The 15,006-nt window shown below is 43.5% G+C and overlaps 1 protein-coding gene across 2 annotated transcripts in view; it reads left to right on the forward strand.

The window, feature by feature from the left end:
• The first annotated feature begins 952 nt into the window (after window positions 1-952).
• LOC124115946 (collagen alpha-1(XXVI) chain-like) overlaps window positions 953-15,006 on the forward strand; it is a 55,614-nt gene continuing 41,560 nt past the window's right edge. Inside the window, exon 1 of one of the 2 annotated variants that reach the window (XM_048385240.1) lies at window positions 953-1,662. In XM_048385240.1, coding sequence (XP_048241197.1) covers window positions 1,541-1,662 — 122 coding nt within the window. In that variant the 5' untranslated portion in view covers window positions 953-1,540. The remainder of the gene's footprint in view (window positions 1,663-15,006) is intronic. The other variant, XM_048385239.1, reaches the window with a different exon arrangement.

The raw sequence follows: 15,006 nt of genomic DNA on the forward strand, positions 1-15,006 counted from the left end.
AAACGCACTTCCACAGGACCACTGGGGCGGTCTACAGAGACCACGACCCACTTGCACAAAGCGACCTTAGTGCTAAGATGATGGTAACTCCCATACTTTAACATAGACTTACAATAGTCTTATCGCTAAGATCGCTTTGTGCAAGTGGGCCCTGAGGTTACCGACCCCGCAGACCACCGGAGACGGCAGTTTGCAACATCGTTCCTGCAACCCTTCACGTCTGTGTTGAGGTTAAGGAACAGACAGAAGACCTTCAAGTACCCCGCCATAAGTACTGCAAAGCCTCACTCAGACTTCGGGTCAAAAAGTTAAAAACGCTAACGATAAGCCATTAAATCCTCGACCACCTGTTCCACGTTATCAGTTATATTTTAAATGTCATTTTAATGTTAGAATTGAACTTGCTCGCTAGAGATAGGACGCGTGCATACTACATGGGTTTTGGCAGCCATATTTACTATTCAAGAGTATCATGACAGAGGTGTTGGTCGTTCTACGTTTCTACTAAATTATGTTTCTGACCGTGAAGACACCTAAGCCTTCGTGTTTCATTACCAGTGACATATGTACAGACTCCAAGACTTTACATGAAGACCAGGGAGTGTCATTTGAGAAATAATGAAAAAGTTGAGACGAGGGTAAAACGAGGCGAGCTATGTACAATTCCAACATTGAAGAAACTCCTGTCGCTGCTCTCTCATTTCGCGATACAAATATACGGTTTCACAAAAAAAAACTCATTTCGGCAACAAATCGGTTCAGGTTCCGAAACTATTTTTGTCAGAAAAGGTTGCTATTTTTTTCCAAATGAAGCATCACTTTCGTCTCTCGGAAGCACTTTTTACAACCACAACACGGCAGGACATAAAAGCAATTAGAAGTTTCCGACAGCCGGCCCTCTCAAATAGGTCATTGTACGCGGGGAGGCGGGCGCCACGAGAAGGCGAGAAAAACCACATCAACACTCCCCTCGTCTGTCCCTCCTTTCTCGGTCAAACTGTGGTCGCTCAGTCAGGCACGAGGGTTTGTGGGGGGTGCTTCTCCAACGTCGGCTAGCCCTTCACCCTGATCCTTGCGACTGTCGCCGTGCGGGGCTCGTCGGCTTCTTGTGTGTGTAGAGTGGAATCCACCCGCGACTGGAGCAACTCAATGATGTACAAGAAGATATGATTTTTTTTCAGATAAAACAAGCGTTTGATTATTATACTTTGATGGATGTTCTTGTGGAAAGGATTTTTTTCCAGATCTAAAACAAAAACTGACGGATAGGAATGAAATATTGAACCAAGGGAACAAAATGGAGAGATTTGTTTGAAAGGGACAACTCTGTTCGTGTGTGTCTTCTGGCAAAGACTGAGGTTGCTGCAGCATCTGTAGCTGCGTCAAGACGCAGGAGAAAGTATACAGCTCAGGTTATTTCTGCAACAAAAAACGGGTATAGGATTTACAATCTGAGAAAAGTGACACACAAAAATGATGGATTAGATTTGAAATGAAGATAGTGAAGATTTAAGTGATCCGGGGTATAAACTCAGAGTGGATGATAGTCCTGCTTTCGACAGCGAGTATGGCGTCAGGAGGGGTTCTCCGACAACTGACAGTGTGTGTGTGTATTATTGGAATGTACATCGCAGGTGCAGCCAGCTACGGCGACGCAAGCGGGTAAGTGTTCTTCCTGCATCCCTTTGATGTTTCTACGTCAATGCACATTACGATGTAACTAATAATAACAATAAACAAACTCGCAAAAAACTCGCAGATGAGAGCGAAGGCCTGCGAGCTAGTTTGTTATTATGATGAATAGTTATAAATGGTCTAAATTGTGGTCAATGCATATCTCTCTCTCTCTCTCTCTCTCTCTCTCTCTCTCTCTCTCTCTCTCTCTCTCTCTCTCTCTCTCGCTCTGACTGCGTGTCTCTATCTGTGTGTGTCTCACACTCTGTCTCTCTGTCTCTCTCTCTCTCTCTCTCTCTCTCGCTCTGACTGCGTGTCTCTATCTGTGTGTGTCTCACACTCTGTCTCTCTGTCTCTCTCTCTCTCTCGCTCTGACTGCGTGTCTCTATCTGTGTGTCTCACACTGTCTCTCTGTCTCTCTCTCTCTCTCTCGCTCTGACTGCGTGTCTCTATCTGTGTGTGTCTCACACTCTGTCTCTCTGTCTCTCTCTCTCTCTCTCGCTCTGACTGCGTGTCTCTATCTGTGTGTGTCTCACACTCTGTCTCTCTGTCTCTCTCTCTCTCGCTCTGACTGCGTGTCTCTATCTGTGTGTCTCACACTGTCTCTCTGTCTCTCTGTCTCTCTCTCTCGCTCTGACTGCGTGTCTCTATCTGTGTGTCTCACACTGTCTCTCTGTCTCTCTCTCTCGCTCTCGCTCTGACTGCGTGTCTCTATCTGTGTGTGTCTCACTCTCTGTCTCTCTGTCGCGCTTGCCCTGTCTCTGCAATGCACAAGTCCATGTTTCTCCACATGAAGGCAGCTAGATGTATATTGCTATCATGTGTCCTGTCTCATGTACTACGCGGGGACACGTGGTCCCAGTCAAACGGGCTATGCACCTCCGGTAGTGGATTCCACTGAACACTTAGAGAAATAATTGCTGGTCTATCAGAATATGTGCCAGACAAAAGGTTGAAGGTCACCGGGGGCTGTATTTCGTCTCCTCAATTCCCCAATACACCAGGAGTCGACTCTCGTCCCTCGCTCAATTGACGTTTGTGTGTTACCCTTCCCCGAAACCTAAACAATTGCGCCGAGAAGAAAAAGAACCTGTTTTAATGCGCGACGTTTTTAACATGTTTGTTAATGCTTAAAGGTTTTGTTTCTAGTGCTTGTGGATGTTCGGTTGCCTGGAAACTATATTTCAAAGAACGAACTCGGAAGGTTAATAAATGTTGTAAAATCCGGAAAAGATTTGAAACGTATGTTTTGTCATTGGTGGGTCTTAATTCGGCCCCAACGCCTTCCTAATTACTTTCACATATTTGTTTGTGTGTGTTGCTTTGATCAAGGGAAGCAGTCGTTCTTGCTGATTGGTGTGTTGCTTTGATCAAGGGAAGCAGTCGTTCTTGCTGATTGGTGTGTTGCTTTGATCAAGGGAAGCAGTCGTTCTTGCTGATTGGTGTTGCTTTGATGAAGGGAAGCAGTCGTTCTTGCTGATTGGTGTGTTGGTTTGATCAAGGGAAGCAGTCGTTCTTGCTGATTGGTGTGTTGCTTTGATCAAGGGAAGCAGTCGTTCTTGCTGATTGGTGTGTTGCTTTGATCAAGGGAAGCAGTCGTTCTTGCTGATTGGTGTGTTGCTTTGATCAAGGGAAGCAGTCGTTCTTGCTGACTGAAATAGAAATGTGAACGTGTGGTCATGTTAAACAGGTCTGCGGTCTAGAGGGGAACTTAATAGAGCGCGGGAAATATGACAATATCGCATAATACGTATGTTAAACATCTATACTGAACAAACGTTAGGGATCAGGCAATATCTGTATATACCATACACATTTAAATACTCAACCTTCACCACAAAATAATATCCTCGAGAATTATGTCTAACAAACGTCACATCTCCGGGCCTCCAGTAGAACTATGGCTAATACACGTCATATCTCCGGGCCTCCAGTAGATCTATGTCTAATAAACGTCACATCTCCGGGCCTCCAGTAGAACTATGTCCAATAAACGTCATATCTCCGGGCCTCCAGTTAAACTTTGTCTAGTAAACGTCATATCTCCGGGCCTCCAGTAGAACTATGGGTAATAAACGTCACATCTCCGGGCCTCTAGTAGAACTATGTCTAATAAACGTCACATCTCCGGGCCTCCAGTAGAACTATGTCTAATAAACGTCATATCTCCGGGCCTCCAGTTAAACTATGTCTAGTAAACGTCATATCTCCGGGCCTCCAGTAGAACTATGGCTAATAAACGTCACATCTCCGGGCCTCCAGTAGAACTATGTCTAATAAACGTCACATCTCCGGGCCTCCAGTAGAACTATGTCTAATAAACGTCACATCTCCGGGCCTCCAGTAGAACTATGTCTAATAAACGTCACATCTCCGGGCCTCCAGTAGAATTATGAATACAAACGTCACATCTCCGGGCCTCCAGTAGAACTATGTCTAATAAACGTCACATCTCCGGGCCTCCAGTAGAATTATGAATACAAACATCGCATCTCCGGGACACTGGTAGAACAATGCCTTACAAACAACAGAGGCCACAAATTACACTATGGACATGGGATCAATGTGTACAATGTCTGAAGCCCGCGTTGTGGCCCCCGACACTAATGGAATGAATATGTGTAGACACTCACTCATTCACTCACTCACTCACTCACTCACTCACTCACTCACAGGAGTCGGAGTCTGTATGCTGACACTGCTGCAGTTCTGATGAAGGGGATGCTAACCTCACTCAATCATAAAGAAATGTTTAGTATTCGTGATCACGGAGCGGGTGTTCTCCCACTAATGTGTTCCACCTCAAATCAAAGGTCCACGTGAGAAGAGTTGGTCGCCTCATTGGGTTTGTGTGTATCCTCGTTCCACAGACAAGTCGTGGAACACTTGACACCATGTTGGCAGTGAAGCTGGGGCCCGTCTGCACAAAGAGTATAAAGAATGGACCCTATAACTGGCCACAGAGTAAGACTTTATTGTGGTACAGGGATGAAAACAACAATATGTCATACACTGGGTTCGAGCTGTAATCACGGCGCGAACAGATCTGATTGAAACACATATTCACGGCAATTAAAAGCGGTCTGTAATTAATCGATTCATTACAAGACAGACTATTGGTTGATAGCATTATCAACGTACCACGCCATTTGACAACGATACACACAATCTGAGACAAGTTTACCTGACCTGGTCAAAGCGACGCCCAGTTCCATGAACACGTGGGTTACGATGGTCAAGGGACACCGAAAAGATTCGTTATTCGTATAAGCAATAATCACTGAAACCACTCCATTGGGGGTAGAATCTAGTTCAACATTGCCTATTATTCGTTAAAATCGTTTCATCCATGGTTGCCAAGCCTTTCTCCAAGGCTGTACTGAAAGATAAGTCCATGGATGTGTAGTAATTATATCCTCCTAATAGGCGAGTCTAGATATGTGGACAGACTCGAGTCTCAGGGAAAACCGTTCTTATTAAAAATATTACATCATCTAGAAATTATGATTTAAACTAATAAGTATTGCCTTTGAGACTTGTGCAAGTCTAGTCTCTGTCATACCTTTTTGTTCTGCCGGGGTCGCTGGTGGCCCAGTCGTCTGTTAACGTGCCGCAATTCACTGAGCTGTGTCCGGCAGGCGTGCCAGAAGGACGTGATCACCGAGTAGCCCTGAGTAGGTTTCTAGGTTTGTCAGCAACATACCCTCAGCAAAGTGGTAAACGTCAGAGACCTGCATCACTTCGGGCTCCCCTCCCACATCAAGCTGGCACTGAATTACTTTTCAAAGGGGCGTTGAACACAACTCACTCACTCACTCACTCACTCACTCACTCACTCACTCACTCGTGTTCGTCATTGTAATGTTGTCCTTTAGTTCCGTCATGGCAATACATATAAACGAACAGGCGACAAAACGACAACAAACACTATCTTAAAAAAAATAAATGTTTTTTTTATGTTTAATTATTTTTTTCATGATTGTGCTATGACCTATGACGAGACCTTGCACAGTGATGAAGCTGGGGTCAAGAGTTCAGTATTGGAGCAAGTACTTAGTGTTCTCATACACAGTACTGTCACAGGGCTGAAATCACAGCGATTAGTCATAAAGCGTGTGTCCTCCATTAGCACGCGGGCGGTGGGGTAGCCTCGTGGTTAAAGCGTTCGCTCGTCACACCGAAGAGCCAGGTTCGATTCCCTACATGGGTTCGATGTGTAAAGCCCAATATCCGCCGTGTTATTGCTGGTATATTACTAAAAGCGGCGTTAGAAAACAAACTCACTGTCTCACCAAATGGAACGTAAACAAGCTATACCCTTGCGTCGAACTGAGCACTATAGTCCGGCCCTATTCCTCAACTAGGATCACGCACTCGCCCTGTGAGTTGAGTAATTAGTTGTTCCCTGATCTGGCGCCACAGAGGCTCGTCGGGGAACATGTCGTGAAATCGTGGTGGTCAGGGCAAGACGTAGAGCTGTATGTAGAACACCAGGTGTTACCTGTGACATATCGTCAGATATCGCAGCTGTGTTGAGCTGTATATAGAACACCAGGTGTTACCTGTGACATCGTCAGATATCGCAGCTGTGTTGAGCTGTATATAGAACACCAGGTGTTACCTGTGACATATCGTCAGATATCGCAGCTGTGTTGACCTGTATATAGAACACCAGGTGTTACCTGTGACATATCGTCAGATATCGCAGCTGTGTTGAGCTGTATATAGAACACCAGGTGTTACCTGTGTCATATCGTCAGATATCGCAGCTGTGTGGGTCGAACATGGAACACCAGGTGTTGCCCCGTTAGATATCGCAGCTGTGTTGATCTATATAGATAAAATGCCAAGGTGTTATCCTCTTCAGATATCGCAACTAGGTGGGCTGGACATAGAACACTTGGTGTTATTCCCATGCAGATAGTGAGGTTGTATTGGTCTTTTTATGTATATACTAAGACGGTATTCCCATGCTGATAGTGCGATTGTGTAGCTCTGTAAATAGATACTAAGACGTTATTCCCATGCAGATAGTGTGATTGTGTAGCTCTGTGATGCAGATAGTGTGATTGTGTAGCTCTGTGATTGTGTTGGTATATAGAACACCATATAGAATACCATATATATATATATATATATATATATATATATATATATATATATTTATATTTACTGAACCGCAAAAGAAACGGCACCATGTATAGATGCATGAGAAACCTTCTTTGTCCAAACACTGTAAACATACTTTGAGACATATTAAAAAGTAGAACTTGGCAAAACTGATCATCAAGGTTAAAATTAAAGTGTCAAATGTTCTCTTAAAGTGAAACACAAGACAAGTCTCTGGGAAAATTGCATCAAAAGTCAGTATCTCGTGTGTCCGCCATGTGCATTGATGACTGCCGTGCAACGTCGATACATGGAATGGATGAGGCGATTGATGAAGGCCCTAGGCACTTGGGCCCATACTCTGAGGAACGCCTGACGCAGTTCAACTGCAGTTGTCGGCCTTGGTCGGACATCATTCAGCCGTCTTTGAATCTCGGCCCATATGTGCTCAATGGGATTTAAATCGGGACTGAAGGCAGGCCACTGCATGGTTCTGATGCCATTCTACTGGAGGAAGTCTCTTGTTGCTTTCACAGTGTGGGCGTTATCATGCTGAAACTCGTGGATGCGGCGACGTCCCAAACTAGGTATGGCGTGTGGTCTCAATGTACCGAGCTGCTGTGACACCATTGCCTCTCCCTGGACTGATGTTCTGGAAGACCACAGGGCCGACCCTCTGTGCACATCTTCCCGAGGCAAGAGAGTTAACTGACTATAAAAGTCCAGTTTCCACCATTGCCGAACTAGGTTGGTATTATGGAGTTACATTTTGGCTGGGCTAACCAGACTATGCAAAGTCCAATCAAAATCGCGCACCGAAATCGAAATACGGTTTGTAAAATGTCGTGCAGATTTCTGTCGAATGAAGGATTTGCAAAGCATGTGGACCGCCAACTCGTTGTCACAGTTATTTTCCAAGTCTTTTCATGTTTTTAATCAAGGTGCTCACGTGATTTGATGCACTTCGCTATGTAAGACCTGTTTTATCACAATATAGATCTGGATTATCAATCAGATCGTTTTGACTTGGCGCCACCATTGTGTTTGAAACAAATGCAAGTGATACGAGAGGTGGAATCTGATTGGTCCATAGGAGAGGCTTAGAAGTAACATAACTCGTAATAACCACAGGTGGCGCTACGGTCGAGCCCAGGAATTCCAGCCTAGTTTGGAAACTGGTCTTTTATAGTCAGTTAACTACCTTGCCTCGGGAAGATGCTCTGTGCAAGACCAATTCCACCCCACACCATGATGCTCGGACCACCCCACGAGTCTCTCTCAACAACACAAGCATCCGAATAACGTTCCCCGTGGCGTCGCCAGACTCTCTCTTTGCCATCTGCTGTTGAAATACAGTAACGGCTCTCGTCTGTGAAGAGGACTCTTCTCCACTGCTGGTGGCGCCAATGCAGGTGTCAGAATGGGTCCTCGGCGTGGCCTGTGACAGTGGAGGTGTCTGCTCGTCAATCGTCGACATACGGTGTCCGCACTAATGTGTCGCTGGTGTGACCCCATGGTCTGTCTAGCAGTTTCCGCATCAGTAACAAAGCGATCTTGAAGATGCTGTTGCATAATCTGACGATACTGACGTCGGGTGGTGACCCTTGGGCAAGAAATTGGGGAACGCATGTGCATTTCAATTGGCACGGAACTCACGTGCATCGGGTTACCATGGCCGTTGCCGTGATGCGTTTGGGCGATCGGTTTTATTGTCATCTTTTTTTTATCATCAAATTACTTTTTTTTCCGGACAAGGTAATGTTAAATTTTAGAAACTTTACCCAGATATATACAACTTTTATGCAATGTTTCTTGGAGTGACGTTTCTTTTGCGGTTCAGTATATATACCAAGACCTTATTCCCATGCAGATAGTGCGATTGTGTTGGTCTGTATATAGATACCAAGACGTTATTCCCATGCAGATAGTGCAGTTGGTTTTGTCTGTATATAGGACACTAATGTGTTATCCCCATTGATTTTGTGCCGTTGTAGGCCTGTATGTAGAACGCCATGTCTCCATGCAGATAGTGCAGTATGTGTTGGTCTGCATGCAGAACATAGAGATGATTCCCCCAGGTGTTTCCCCCCAGGTGCCCCCCCCCCCCCCCCCCCCCCCCCAGGTGTTTACCCCCGGGTGTTTCCCCCCAGGTGTTTCCCCCCAGGTGTTCGCTATTTCGCAAACACCTGGTGTCGTCACTATTTGATAGATATTCTTATGAGATTTCCTATAATTATGGAAATGGTTTGTCGCTTTTATTTTCAGTATATTACATGTAGCTTCATAGAGTTGGGGTAAATAGTATAAAACTGTTTCTGTACGACCCAAGTATACGACTAGTTCAATGGCACGTACAACAACGCAGCTTTTGTTTTCTCAAAGCCCCAATCATGATTCATACATAACTTCATTGCAAACGTCCTCAAGACTTCAAATGACTTGCATGTGCTTATTACTTAACATGATCTAAACTGGCGTTTTAGTGAGTGCAGGGTGAAAATTGTGAACTACAATATGTATTAAGGCGGGACATAAATAATCGAGTGCGGGCCAAACAACTCATTACATGGTGTTGTGGCATACACATGGCACATGTTAGATCCATGCATATCTCGTGTGATCAGGAGCCATTAAGGACACCCGAGATTGCTGATGTGGGTATGTGGGTATGCGTTTATGCGTGTACGCGGTATCTTCCTCACTGGTATCATATCCAAGTCTCCATCGGGGAAATCGCGACGCAATCATTAACGCGAGAGCACCTATCACATTCGGCAATATTAAATGTTAGCGTTATAAAAAGGACGGCAGTTGACCTGACCTACGCCATCCCTAGGTGTCACTGGTTCAAAGACTCACGACCGCAAACACAGCTAAAAAACGTAGATTAAACAAACACAAGCCCATCTCGACACCATAAAAAGAACATTGTTTCCTTTTAACATACCGACCAAACGTCGCTTCTGTACAACTACCAAAAGTCATGTGTTAAATGCAAAAGTATTTCTCAAACGTGCCTCGCTGAATGCCCTGACGGGTGTAGGTCCAGCATCATGCATGGTCTCCTTGTCGTACAACATTCTTTCCTTCTGGGGAAAATCTGTTCGTAACAAGATCATATTATTAACATATTCCGCACAATTTGCTAAAACGCAAGGACACAATACATCCCCTTGCTACACCCCTGTCAGCACGTAAAGCTTTGTTTAACCAGTACCTGTTGCCCGTATGTAGCCCAGTGGATCACAGTGGGAATCTCACAGTGTGGAAAGTTCACTGTCTGACATGAGGCCAGGAGAAGAAAGAATACCTGAAAATCGAGATGATAATACTTTGTATAAAGGATGTAGATATGAAAGGGTACCGTATATGACATTTATTGTCCGAACTGCTACCATCTGGCTTTTGTTATGTCAACTGGGAGAGACTGTATGCATTAGATGATATTCATGTCTTGATAATGCAGTCTTGTAGGCCTGTGAAGGAGGCTAGTTTAAAGGCGTTTTCAGTATATGAGTGTGGTGTAGCAATTATATTGTTTCATTGAGACTGGGTTTTATCACAAAGATATACCATTTGTTGTTATCGGAAACACAATGGGTGTTCTGCTGCAATTACGTCGTCGTCATATTTCACAGGGGAGGCCCTTGTCTGGGTAGTGGAAATAAAGTAGTTGATACAAGTGTGCATTACTTGTAATTAAAAGCAAAATAAAGTATATCGAGTTTCGTTTAATGTAATTGAAAATTGAAACTGCTGTTAAATTTGATCATGTCTATTAAACCATCACTCATTCCCGTGACAGATTGTATAAAGTAATTTTTTGGGGGTAATTTTGTGTAAAAGTAAATTGGTAAGATGAAGACTGAGGTACGAAATGAATTTACAATCAAATGTCCCCCAGCAATTTGTAACATGTCCCCTAGCAATTTGTCACATGTCCCCCAGCAATTTGTCACATGTCCCCCAGCAATTTGTCACATGTCCCCTAGCAATTACGTTTGAAATGTAAATTGGTGCAGAAAAAAAGCAAATTTATTGATTTTCAAAGATACCCATCAGCAGTTGTGTATTATGCGAAAAAGTATTGTTTTTATATGTTCAACGTTTTAAGTCAATAAGTTGTGGATATGATCTCGCTAAATTTAAACATTTTTTATTGAAATTCAGAGTTACAGTTTCTTTTACTCAGTTTATGTTTGGAACTAAAGGGCGAACTAGCTGTAACAACTATAGGAATGGACTGCTGACATCGGTGATGACACCAGGTGTTCGCGAAAATGATGAGCATGTCCTGCCCTAACGGAGGCTCCCGTGATTCACACAATGTGCATAAACAAATTAAGTACTTATAGCACAGCAGTACTTCTGCCATGCGACCCGTGAAGACCCATCTTCCCGAGGCTAGACAGTAAACTGACTTTAAAAGTCCAGTTTCCACCCTTGCCGAACTAGGCTGGTATTATGGAGTTAGATATTGGCTGGGCTAACGACAGTTAGTTAACTCTCTTGTCTCTAGAAGATGGTGAAGATCCGGGCTAGAAGAGGTCTTCAGCAACCCATGCTTGCCGTAAAAGGCGCCAATACTTGTCGCAAGAGGCGACTAACGGGATCGGGTGGTCAAGCTTGCTGACCTGGTTGATGCATGTCATCATATCCCAATTGCGTAGATCGATGCTCACGATGTCAATCACTGGATTCTTTGGTCCAGACTCTATTTTTCACAGACCGCCATCATGTAGCTGGAATATTGCTGAGTGCGGCGTTTAACAACAAACAAACAAAACTTCTGTCATGTAAAACATGAAAACAAAAACAGACAATCGCGTTATCGAAGAAACAAAAAATCTTGTGACACGATAGTGCATTTACCAAAATTGTTGAGTCTTGAAATACTTTTCTTCTTATATAAAACTCTCTGACTGTCGTTGTTCAGAATGTAACGCGTCTCCACAACACACCAACACTTCTCTATCCATGTCCTCTACACAATGAACAACGAATACCGTCAATATATCTGTAAAAACAAATGGTTGGGTTTCGTCAGTTGTCAGGAGGCGACTAACGGGATCGGGTGGTCAGGCTCGCTGACTTGGTTGATACATGTCATCGTATCCCAGCTGCGTACATCGATGCTCATGTCGTCAGTCACTGGATTGTCTGATCCAGATTCGATTATTTACACACCGCCGTCATATAGCTGGAATATTGCTAAGTGCGGCGTTAAACAACAAACAAACTAACAGTGCAGGCAGTTAAGGTCTTTAGATTACACCAGTAAATGTAATATTGTATTAGGGATGTAAGCAGTTGGTCTTAGAGGTCTTCATGTATTGCCGGCGTGTTTCGTTGTGATGGAGAGGGCAACGGGGAACGCACTAGATACCTCCACCCCATTGTGTTTCTCCTTCGAAATCTTCTCCAATGTATGACATTAATCATCTTCGTCTGACTGGGTGGAGAAATGCTGATGTGTGTTTGTGGGTGGTCCACCATGGTCACGTGACCAACGATGTTATGAGGAGCTTCTCTTTTAATTTTTGTAGAAGAAAAATGTTTTATTATTGTTACACAATGTACAGGACAAGATACCTGAGTATAAAATACCGAACACTGTACAACCAGTACTATTAACGAGACTTAGACAGTCGTACCTTTAAAAGGGCACTGATGTTTGTCAATTCACCGAGACTAGTTGTTGCCGTTGGTTTTTTCCGTAAATACCCGGATGATATCCCAGAAATCTCGACTAGTTCGCGTCCTGTGCTGCGCCAACTGTAAGCGTACCTGTCGCCTTTTTGATAATATAAGGGCTCATCGTCACATTGATCAACACAATGAAATACAGTTTTGACTAGGAAATTATAAAGAAATGTGGGTATCTTTCCGGGGGAGCATGGTTACAAAGTTTTGATAAGTCACTTGCTTGGTATTGTGCGATTTTCGCTTACAAAATAAATATTTCACCTGACCATTGCTTATTTCATCGCCTGTATATGTTCACTGAGGCAATTTATTATCCGCTAATATATTGAATTTCAGTTATTTTACAAATTGCCTGAAAAATGGGTCCATTTATTTTATTATGGACAATATATAAAATGACTGAAATATTTATCAATGGTTTGTTTATTGTGCCGCGCCCAAATGAAGTTTTGCATGGGATGTAGAATTGTCCGCCCGTCACGTTTCATTACCAGAGCATAACTCACACACTATTCAAGATTTATTCATGCAATTATGTATACAGATGAGCCATACCCTGTTCTGGAACCTTGTGCAGTTCAGGGTTTATTTTGCATTCCCATGGTAACAACTTGGACTTTGGACGAGGGTGGGAATCGTTTCCAGAGAATAACTCATGTATTTGTTTCTATTGTTTTGTATGATGCAAGTGCTCCACTGATGGGTTTTGAAAATGAGGTGGTTTGTTTTAGATTTTGCGTGAACAAAAGGTTTTCATTTTGCAGTTTAGTCAACTGTCTCAATATCAGTTGTATTTACAAACTTCTTTTGGTATATGACGTACAGATTGTTTGATTTATTCACTTTTTTAAAAGGGCGGGGGGGATTGGTGACTTTTTCCTGTTGTTCAGTTTACAGCTGGTAGTCGATAATATACAATAACTAGGAAGCAATGACAAAATAGGGTTTCATTTACGACCTCGTCATGTCATATCATGTCATGGGATACAAGTGGCACCGAATTATTGACGTAGCGGACAAATTACCGGACAAATGTTCTGGCTTAGATACCTTAACATGACATGATTACAGATCAGGCTATAAAACACGTATTTATCCACGCTATCCGAAATCCTAAAATGTGTTTTTTTATTTAACTATAACCATCAGGGGTATTTCGCCGTTCTTTTTTTTGTTTCTTTGGGATGAAGAAAGTAATAAACATGAGCCGCTTGTATTATCGAAATCTTCAGAGATCACGGGTAATCAATCAATGTTCAGACTTTAGTCTAGACTCTAGAAACGATTTCGGGTCCCCCCCCCCCCCCCCCCCCCCCCCCCCCCGGCCGCTTCCCACCAGTGTCAATCCTCAGTGTTCGTGTTTGGGTTCAATTCAGTTCTGCCAGACTCGCGATATCAATCAGGCAATCATTTTTATCTACTTCTCCACAGAATCTATAATATATTCGTGTATTACGATCCGGGAGTGTATAGGTCTTCAGCAACCCATGCTTGACGTAAAAGGCGACTATGCTTGTCGCAAAAGGCGACTTACGGGATCGGGTGGTCAGGCTCACTGACTTGGTTGATGCATGTCATCGTATTAAAATTGCGTGGATCCATGCTAATGGTGTCAATCACTGGATTGTCTGGTCCAGGCTTGATTATTTACAGACCGCCGTCATATAGGTAGAATATTGCTGAGTGCAGCGATAGACAATACACATACAAACAAATCATCAGCTTGCGGTAGCGAGAAATGATCGCGGCGTCGTATATCGCTGCTGCCAACACTGGAATACACGATCAGGCTATATATTTGTTCTACATCGTTCCAGCTCCCCAAACTCACTCACTAACCGTGTCTGTGTATGTTTCATACTCTTCGAGTTTAACGCCGACCCTGGTGTTATTCATGATTTTACAGACTTGTTGCGAGCTGCGTGTGAAAGCGTGGGCAGGTGGTCTCAACTTTGAACATAAGGTCATGACCTTCTCGGACATCAACGTGATAAGCGGCATGTTTTTCAATTAGAGTGTCCTCCCCTTCCAAACAATCGTATTGTGGCCACCAGATGGGGCGACATGATCGGGCTGCTATCACACGTAGCGGACAAATTACCCCCCGCATGGGGTCGTAACCTCTCACAAATACGGGACATGCCGACAATGTGTGTTCGAAGAACATCCCGTCTAGAAACTGGAGAGAAATTTAATAGATAAGTGAAGAATAACCTGCTTCGTCACATCACAGTTTTCATAGTGTTGCGTACAGTTCCTTTAAAATATTCGGCATTCAATCGTAAGATAGGAACAGTTACGTAGATACGTCATATTACAGTTTAAACATCAGAATCAATAATTCTCAAGATTATGATTTATTTTTTGATAAGTATGATTATCAGGCTAAGCGGCAATACAAACATGCTTCAAGCAGGATTTTATATTGTTCTCCAGTTCCCTGACTGTTACGATCATCGGGTCTATATACCAGGAAATAAAAGGTATTACTTCTGGAAAAACAATTAATTGTTAATA

This window comes from Haliotis rufescens, unplaced genomic scaffold, assembly GCF_023055435.1.
Source record: "Haliotis rufescens isolate VD_foot unplaced genomic scaffold, xgHalRufe1.0.p SCAF_56, whole genome shotgun sequence".
Taxonomy (NCBI): Eukaryota; Metazoa; Mollusca; class Gastropoda; order Lepetellida; family Haliotidae; genus Haliotis; species Haliotis rufescens.